Below are 9,829 nucleotides of genomic sequence, written 5' to 3' on the forward strand. Positions count from 1 at the left end.
CTAAATGTTTTTTCTAGGTCCATGTTTGCACTGTTCTAATTTTGTATTGTTTAATGGACTAATGAGCTTGAACGCTGTTGGTTATCTCCTTATGTTTCATCATACAGGAGCTGTCATATTATATAACAAGAAGTAAGTATTATTTCAGTAATTGTGTGTATTCATTAAACAAACAAGTTAATGCTGGCAATATTTACAAAAAAAGGATGCCTGAATTGCTACATATATTTTGTTACCTGTTTATTGTAAATCATGCAAATGATAAATATCTTTAATAATAGGAATTTGTAAACTCCTATGGTGTTGAAAATTCTACCTTCCCGCAACTCTTCAAACTAATGTATAGCATTCTTGTTACTCAAAGATAAAATCTAGGCGGTGAAACATTCATTTTATTTATATATAAGCGTGAAAGTTGTTACTATCAGACTTTCTGATTACAGTTTGTTTTATCATCTGTTCTTAAATTAAAATCATACAATACGTATATCCCCTTAAGGGACTAATCTATCCCACTACATAACAATAACAGATTTAACATGTATGACATCATAAGAAAGAGTATATAGCGATTACAATTTAGCTTTCTTTTATTATGATAGTTGGATATCGAATTATATAAATGATATAGATTCAGTTCAGGCTTGCTGAAATAAAAACATTTTACACTCCGATACACATTAACATGGGTGACCCATATTTTGAAATAGGCAATACGTGTATATATATATATATTTAAAGGTAATATAGTTTTCGTGGTATTTAGAATGACAGGAAATATAGAATGAAAGACGATTAGTATGCGTGTATTTTGGGCAAAAGAAATAATTCTAGGTAATCGAAACTAGGTGTTCACTTTCTTAGAAAAGTTTATGTACATGTGTAATTGAGTTGTAGTTATAGATATTTTTTTAGTTTTATGTCATAGAAAAATGCAGGAGTTTTGTTGTTATTTTTCTCTCACTGACTGCTGTATAACAAATAAAGAGCTGACATGGAACAATACAATCTTTTTTACTCAATTGCAGCATTTGCTTCAATTTCAACGAAAACAATAGATATGCTAGATATTTGAATGTTCATGATTTGTACAATCTAATTAGATTCTTAATCCTATTTTTGCTTTAAAATGAAATGAAGACCCGTGATCAATCCCTGAATTAGACAGACTAGGAGAAAGAATACAACACTGATACCTGAAAACACAGGGGGAGGTCAATTTCTAACGACAGAAAAAGTCAACTCCCGTTAGTCTATCGATAGACCTAACAATGAGTATGAAAAACGTCAGTCAGCATATGACTCAATGATAAAAATTGTATATACCAACAAGGTCATATCGTATCGACCATAGAACTTACGAAATGATAATTTTAAACAAAACTGCTGATATTCTTGTTTCATCATCTTGTTTGTCAATAATTTACCTCGTTTGGTCATATAGGGATTTTCGATTTATATAATTTTTGGACTTTTTCAAAGTCTCAAAAATTAAAAGATATTTATATTTATAAAGAATCTATTGATAAAATTTGTAAAAATGCAAAAGCATATTTTGAAAAACATGTCTTCTGATTTTTAGATTATATTTGGCATTTCGATTTTGGAAAGGAGTTTATTTGTAAAAAAAATTTTTAGAATGATGTTATAGTAGAAGTGAAATGAAATAAAGAAAACAAATTGGTGTGAAAAATGTCATGCGAACACTATCTTTTCCAGCGGTTGTAAACTTATTACTTGGAACGCATCTTTTCAGATTCGTATCACATTTCAGGTATTTAGACTGACCACAGTCCGGACATGCAGGTGAATCTTCGTAACGAACATTCGCTGCAAGATCTGGTTTAAGTCCGTCCTCATTTCTCATCCAATAGAAGCAATCCATCGTTCGGTTTGGATGGTGACGTTTAATGTCATTCCCAACAATTTCATATTCTTCTTCAACGTTCATAGCCGATTGTTTCTGAATAAATTTGGTCCATATATAGTCGATGTAAGCATGGTGGAGAAAAAATACGGGGTCACGGGGAGAATCGTCCAAAATGGACATCATACCACCCACCCAATCGTGAACAACATTGTGTTGCCCTTCCAAGGTGTGAGTATTGTTTTTCTGGTTGTATATTATTTGTTTCATGTGATGCACGGACGGATCATTCTGTATCATATCGATTGTGCTATGTGTCATTAACGTGCCGGAATTATTAAAATTCACACTTCTCTGCAGAGTACAATTATCAACGTCTCTCCAGAATTTGAATGGACCTGTACTCACATTACCATTACCATTTCCCAGAAATTCCTCTGTAAAAACAACAGACTTTGAAGGTGTTGGGTCGTTGTCCATGTAGTTGTCTAGTAGGGAATCCCAATACGGTAGAGCCACCTTTTTATTTTTCTGACGAAGAGCTGCCTCAAATCTATTGAAAATAGCGCATAATTGATGATTAAATTCGATATAATTAGATCAAGACAAAATTGCCAAAGCTTTAATTCAATTAAGGTTGCTGTTTTAACTAAAATGAATAAAATAACTTTGCCGCTTCATTTCCACTTACGAAAAAAAAATTGAACAAATGTGTTGAAATGATTGCATAATATGTAATATGTAAATTATCAAAATGGAATGGTAATAGATAAAAAAAATCTCACATCAGAAGATACACTCGGTGCCATCCTAAAAAGTTAGTCCCTCTATGAATGGAACAAATGGTCTGGTTGGTGTGTATCATTGCAATTGCGTCATATTTGTTGGGCCATATGGTCTAGAACGAAATTTTAGAAATAAAATTTTATACTCGATGTTAAAATCTACAGAAGTTTCACTTCACTGACTCAAAAAAAGAATTCTCATTATGTCATTTTTATATTAGTGCATTAATAGAAAACATATTTGTGTTTTTGATTAAGAAAATCAAACAACTTCGAAAAATCTGAATTTTTCTTCAATCCAAGGCAAATGATTTTTGAGAGTAGGAAAAAATATTCAAAAGATGAATACATTTTATGATTTTTAGCGCCTCTATGAACGGACTGAGATTTACATAAATACCTGATCTGTTACTATATACCGCAGAAAACATCTTTTCGTAACCTCATTCTTCTGGAAATATTAAATCAAATCTGCAAGCTAAACGCGTCAAATGATATTTTAAACATACACCCTGGTATATCCTTACCGTATCATTTTTGAGGGCCAGTACAGCATCAATGTATTCTTGCTTCTCCGTCTCACTCAGCGTCCTGATCTCCTTCCGCGTATGTTGTGTGTCCGACATTGATTCTCTGTAAAGCTCATAAAACCAGTCCTGGGTAGGCTTGTTAAGCGTGCAGAAATAATCGTATGTTACATTTTGACAGGTGCCCAGGTCAAACAAGGTTTCGTTGCAGAAGAAGGGATCTGTATCCGTCAAAACCTCAACCCTTAAATGAGGTTCTACAAGTGCAGAAATTGCAGGAAAATGACTTGCAACGATAAAAAACAAAACGAGGCTTTGCAGACTCTCCATGTCAAACTTTGAAGATACATTTAAAATGTGCTACTTTATATACCCCAAACCTGACTTTTGAATACTTTGTTCTCATCCCTCTTTTCTAAGAATGTACGTGGTTCTGGGAATGCATTGTCGCACCTTATTTCATACAATGGGATATAGTCTACAAAACTATGCAAGACAATCCTTAGTTTCATTTCAATAAAGATATATGCACTGATACACTCTAAATGATGAAGTTATATAAATAGATTTTTTTTAAATACCAAAAGTGATTTGAAGATTTGAACAACAGACAAACCTCTAAATGAACTTACATATTTTAGAATTTATAAATTAGACCATGGAAATTAAAATAGTGAAGCAAAGACAACCATCAGTCAATACATGATAGATATATTTGGAAACAGTATATTTGAGAAGTGATGTTAATAAGATGTGGATACTCAAAATTCCAAAGAATTTTAAGAATATTTTGTAGCAGATTTACAGTTATTCGTATTTATGTCTATTTATAATTTTGTATAAACTGTTTAATAATTTAAAGTTAACTGCAGTATTTTATTATTTGGGTTAACATGTAATCCAGTAACCTATTTATTTCTTTCACTCCTCTACACTGATCTATATATATATTTTTTTTAAATGACCATTTTTTTTATTTACAGAAACAACACATTACATATATGTTCGGAAGCAAACATTTAAATATAGTTAATGACACACTCACAAACAGACATACACACACTTACATACAGAGTGAGACTCACACCTACAATATTACATGTGGAAGGGGGATGAAATGAATATCAGTCAATATAACTATAGTATAAAACTCCTATGCTTAGTCATTACTTTGAAAAAGACATTTCCAATTAGACCATCTTTTTTCGAATTTTTCAACATCATATACTTTTTCTCTATAACAAACTAGTTTCTCAGGTACAATAATAAATCAATAAATAAAATGGTACACTTTTTTCTTGATGTCTGAAAGATATATTTATTTACTAATACAATAATAATATTCAAACCCACATCAATCTCTGCAGTACAGAGGATTACATTTTGTATATTAAATTGCAACGTTCTACCAGATTTAAAATAAATCCAATCTTCTAAGGATGACCAGATTATCTTGACAAAATCACATTCAATTCCCCACAAATTAAAATCCAGGCTTTTTGATATCAATGACAGCTGCTTCTTCAATACAAATGGAACTCGTAAATTTACTTACCTCGTCATTGGACATTTGCCAAATTATTTTGTTAAAACAGATTTTGATTGCACAAATAAGTACTCTGAAGTGAAAAGAAGAAAACACTTGCTGTGGCCTTCAACTCGACATTTAGATATATCGACGACGTATTGTCAATTAATAATGATAATTTCCATTCCTACGTCGATACGATATATCCTGGTGAGCTTGAGATAAAAGATACCACAGAGTCCGATACTTCTGCTTCATACTTGGATATTTTACTTGAAAAAGACACTAATGGTAATCTAACAACCAAGCTATATGATAAACGTGATAACTTTTCTATCGTCAACTTCCCTTACTTATGCAGCAATATACCTTCATCACCTGCATACGGAGTATATATATCTCAGTTGATTCGATATGCAAGAGCATGCTCTACGTATGAACAATTTCTTAAACGAGGTAAATTATTGACAAGCTAGTTGATGAATCAAGAATATCAACAGTCTCGTTTAAAGTCATCATTTCGTAAGTTCTATGGTCGATACAATGACCTTGTCAGCAAATACAATTTATCATTGAGTCAAATGCTGACTGACGTTTTTCATACCAATTGTTAGTCCATTATTTATACACTGAATTGACGACGGATTTTTTCCGTTATTTCCTGATCACGACAACGAGCACACGGCGGGTGTGACCGGTTGGCAGGGGATGCTCACTCCTCCATGGCACCTGATCCCACCTCTGATGTTTCGGAGGTCCGTGTTTGCTCTGCTCTTATTTCGTATATTGTTTAATGGACTTTGAGATTGAATACTGTTCGTTATCTCAATATCCTTCATTACATAAATCATTTTCTAACGATTTATATGTTCAAATAAAATGAAAGAACTGCAAATGATTTATTTTAGAATTTGCACATTATTTTTTTTTAAAAAAGAATATTTATTTTTAAAAAACATAAATTTGTTCTTGACCACTCCTAAAACCATTCAATGAGCAACTAAAACTTGCTAAACAACTTTTAATTACAGTATAAATTTCCAGAAAACGTAATGACCGAATATGTTCTTGCAAACAGACAGTGGACAGCGAGATTATATAAAAATACCTTTCAATTATTTAATGACCTTGCCTTGAAGAATGTTACCTCTCTTATTTCTATCTCTTTATTGAGTTCGTTTAAAAACCAAACGACCCTTGTCTTTATTCTGTTATCTGATACTTTTGATGTGTTAGTTCCTATAATGGTTTACAGGTTTTGTGGGGTTTTTTTTATCTTACTCCTTCAGTTTCGTAAGTCAGACATGCTTTATATTATTTTAAATGAATGAATAAAATATTTTTACATCGTATTACCCCACTCTTTTTAGAGATTGTATAGCAGGTATACCAGTTTTAAGTCTAGATATTCTGTTATTACTTTCATATTAGCATATATACGGGATTTCTTTTAAATCGTTCAACCCAGGCATAAAAATCCTAAAATGGTAAGGTATATACCCGAAACCTGACTTTCAAATCTCTTGTTTTCATACAATGGGATATAGTCTACAAAACTATGCAAGACAATCCTTAGTTTCATTTCAATAAAGATACATTTAACACAATAAAGTTAATAAGTATATAAATAATAAATTTAAAAAAATACCAGGTTATCTGAAGAGTCGAGAAATAAACCTTTCAAATGAGCGCTTTAGTACAGTTCATGAATAAGAATAAGATTTAATTAGTTTAGTAAAGATAATTATCAGTCATCTATTCATTTTATATATCTTTTGCTGTAGACAGGTGCACACGTGGGCGGGCGACAAGGATTGCTCACTTCTCTATGAGCCTGTTCCATCCCTTGTGTTTTAAAGGTGCCTGATCGCGTGGATAGAACATTCTGTAATCAATTCAACCAAAAAAAAAGACCCATTGATAAGTCTTAATCGCGAACCAGGGACCTGAAAGTTCTGTCCACGTGATGATGACAAAAGAATTTACGACTAAGGCCAAAAACTTAAGTTGATTGTGATATACCTCGAAGTTGATGATTATATGTAAAACTGCCAGTGTAAAACTATATTTTTATATTTCTTTAAACCAACTAAAACCGTTTTCAATTTAATGTAAATCAGAATGAAATCTTGGTCTTATCGTAAGTTCTTTTGTAAAAGAGGCCCCAGGTCAATAAATGAAGCATAAGATTTTTGAAATGCCGATTTTAAAGGAGTTTTTTTTTTAATCTCTGTAATATCAACGGATCAGTGAGTAGCATACAGTGCTTTAAAATTGGATCGTACATAGAGGAAACTCTCGAGTAGAGAATGTGCAAAACATAAAGGCCATAAGCAGGTAAGTGGTATATAACTACATAAACGAGGGAAATTGACAATGAAACATCTCGTTTTTTATACAATTTATTTATTCCTTGGTCTTATTAGGCAGCAGAATTTGTGGAAAATCTTATGCGTGAAAAGAAGAAAACAATTGCTGTGATTTTCAAATCGACATTTAGATATTTCGACGACGTATTGTCAATTAACAATGGTAATTTCCTTTCCTACGTCGATACGATATATCCTGGGTAGATTGAGATAAAAGATATCACAGAGTCTGACACATCTGTTTCAATCTTGGATATTTTACTTGAAAAAGATTTTAATGGTAATCTAACAACCAAGCTATATGATAAATGTGAAAACTTTAACTTATCTATCGTCAACTTCCCTTACTTATGCAGCAATATACCTTCATCACCTGCATACGGAGTGTATATATCTCCGTTTCTAAAACGAGGTAAATCATTAACAAAAAGTTGATGAAACAGGACTATCAGCGGTCTCGATTAAAGTCATCATTTCGTTAGTTCTGTGGTCGATACAATGGCCTTGTCAGCAAATACAATTTATCATTGAGTCAAATGCTGACTGACGTTTTTCATACTCATTATCAGTTCATTATTTATACACTGAATTGACGCCGTATTTTTTCGTTACTGAGTATTTTCCTATCATGACAAAGAGCACACGTGACAGGTCAGGTGTGACAGATCAACAGGGGAAGCTCACTCCTCTGAGGCACCTGATCCCACCTCTGATGTTTCGGGGGTCCGTATTTGCTTTGCTCCTGTTTTATATTGTTTATGGACTTTGATATTGGATACTGTTCGTTATCTCCATATCCGCTATAATCAGTTAAAAACACATCTTAAAGCAGATGTATCAAAGTCATCGTTTATTTCAAGTTCATTAGGATTTATCGAGTTGGCATCCATATCAAATATTGGCAATCATAAACCTTACCTAGCCATTTAATTAATTTAACAAAATTAGCAATTTAAGACACGTCTTAGAATTTTTCGGATTATTACCGGTATACCCAAGACAATCTAACATTATTCCGATATGAAATTATATGTTTGAACTGAATAACAGTGACGTATATCCTGTCTAATATTTTCCCACACATGTACCAATTCGTTATGGTTTTAAAATAAACAATTGAAATTTTATTTTTTCGTGAGTAGATTGTATAACACAGGTATCAAAAAAGGTATATACACTCATTTATAAGGTTGATTCTTTAAGAGCACAAAAATTGGTAACCCACAGAAAAATGAAAGTTCTAAAATATATGGAAATACCCGCAGATTTGCCGGTTTATTTTAAAATGATGCTTTAAGAAATATTATTGAATCGATAAAACGTTTTATGTTTTGGAAGTCAAAAGTCCTTGTATCTTTGATAAGACATGTTCTAATTATACAATGGGAAAAAGCACACCTCTTGAACTTCAACAAGACTTTTTATATATCGAATTAAATAAGCGCGAGATAAGCTGAACACAGTTTTCGAAAGTAAATTCAGGTATCAATAAAATCAACAAAAAATGCACAAAAAAGCAAGACAATTCATCACTCATTGTTTGATTCGAAGTTATAATGCTTGAGTTTATGCAAAACTACCAATAATGATGTGCATGGTTTTTTATTTTATATTTAAGGTGATTCCACCCTCACAATTTTAATGGTTCAAAGTATAAAAATGGATTTATTTTCATTTAATATACTTCAAATGTTCAAGTTGTTGCAAAAAATGTATAGGTCACCATATTATTTAAGATGCAAAACATAATAAACAGAAATGTATGTCAGCATAAAAAATCGCACATTTTATGTAAACAGTGTTATAGATTGAATAATTGATTAAATAAAGAAAATATGCATTTTTAAAATTCTTTTACTTGACAATATTTATCATTACACCTATTGTAAAGCATTCTTCCAAAAGATATTGTTCTATTAGGTATGAATTTAAATTAATTACAGTTTTTTGCAGAAATCAATGACATCATAGGATGGTGGAATTACCTTAAGTGAAATATATGCTACGCTAATGACAAAATTAAATTGATTTTCCCGGATATAATTTTGTTTACATGCATCCACCACTTCATTCACTTGTAGCAGACCTCTTATCTATGAAAAAAATATTTGATCATTCTAATGAATTGTGTAAAATGTAGTGTTGGCAAATCGGACGTTTTTTAGTTACCAGTTACTCGCTTCATCTTCCGATCGAGTACCCGGTTACTAGGATGATTTAACGTTAAAGTATCCACATCTTTTACATATCTTATTGTTTACTTATCGGTAGTAGTAATACACAAATATACTGTATATGGACATTGTATTTACAATACACGCATGCGATATTGTCAACGAATATTGATTTTAGATTAAAGAAAATAAGGAATGTGACACACGCAGAACACAAATAAAGATATCGTCAATAACCGTCCTACAATTGCTTTCCTCATGCTTTTCTTTTCAGCCCCCGAAATATGTCGCTATCAAGGAGAATAATAATCATCTACATACTCCGTAATTAATAGTTTATTTGTTGAGATTTTGATTAAACTGTTCTTTCTTACAACTCCAAGCTTAATTTGTCTGTGGCGGCATCTCGTTAAATTATCAAATGAGTTTATCATAACTCAGACCTTCAAAAGTTGTATACGCCCAAGCTAGCAAAGCTATTAATTATATAAACTGTGAAAACTATAGCTAATCAGAACAATTTGATCCACTTCAAGTCTATCGGTACCTAAATCTAGGGAAATGTGTAAGTATATACAT

The 9,829-nt window shown here is 31.8% G+C and overlaps 1 protein-coding gene across 1 annotated transcript; it reads right to left on the bottom strand.

Moving 5' to 3' along the window:
- Nucleotides 1–204: 204 nt before the first annotated feature.
- On the bottom strand, nucleotides 205–3,743 carry LOC134259388 (tyrosinase-like protein 2). The gene is made up of 3 exons (XM_062741976.1): nucleotides 3,180–3,743; nucleotides 2,653–2,765; nucleotides 205–2,420 (listed from the first exon to the last, which is right to left on the bottom strand). The coding sequence occupies exons 1-3, from the start codon at nucleotides 3,507–3,509 to the stop codon at nucleotides 1,646–1,648; spliced, it is 1,218 nt and encodes a 405-aa protein (XP_062597960.1). The 5' UTR covers nucleotides 3,510–3,743; the 3' UTR covers nucleotides 205–1,645.
- Between the last annotated feature and the right edge of the window lie 6,086 nt (nucleotides 3,744–9,829).

This window comes from Saccostrea cucullata, unplaced genomic scaffold, assembly GCF_032062105.1.
Source record: "Saccostrea cucullata isolate Sc308-1 unplaced genomic scaffold, CSIRO_AGI_Scuc_v1 ctg5420, whole genome shotgun sequence".
NCBI classification, from domain to species: domain Eukaryota; kingdom Metazoa; phylum Mollusca; class Bivalvia; order Ostreida; family Ostreidae; genus Saccostrea; species Saccostrea cuccullata.

What these genes read in the sequence shown, in the direction of transcription:
- LOC134259388 (XM_062741976.1), bottom strand. Translation starts at nt 3,509, where the DNA reads ATGGAGAGTCTGCAAAGCCTCGTTTTGTTTTTTATCGTTGCAAGTCAT. An exon ending in TGGCCCTCAAAAATGATACG is followed by an intron (nt 2,766 to 3,179) that starts GTAAGGATATAC and finishes ATTTCGTTCTAG; the next exon opens with ACCATATGGCCCAACAAATA. An exon ending in CACCGAGTGTATCTTCTGAT is followed by an intron (nt 2,421 to 2,652) that starts GTGAGATTTTTT and finishes TATTTTCAATAG; the next exon opens with ATTTGAGGCAGCTCTTCGTC.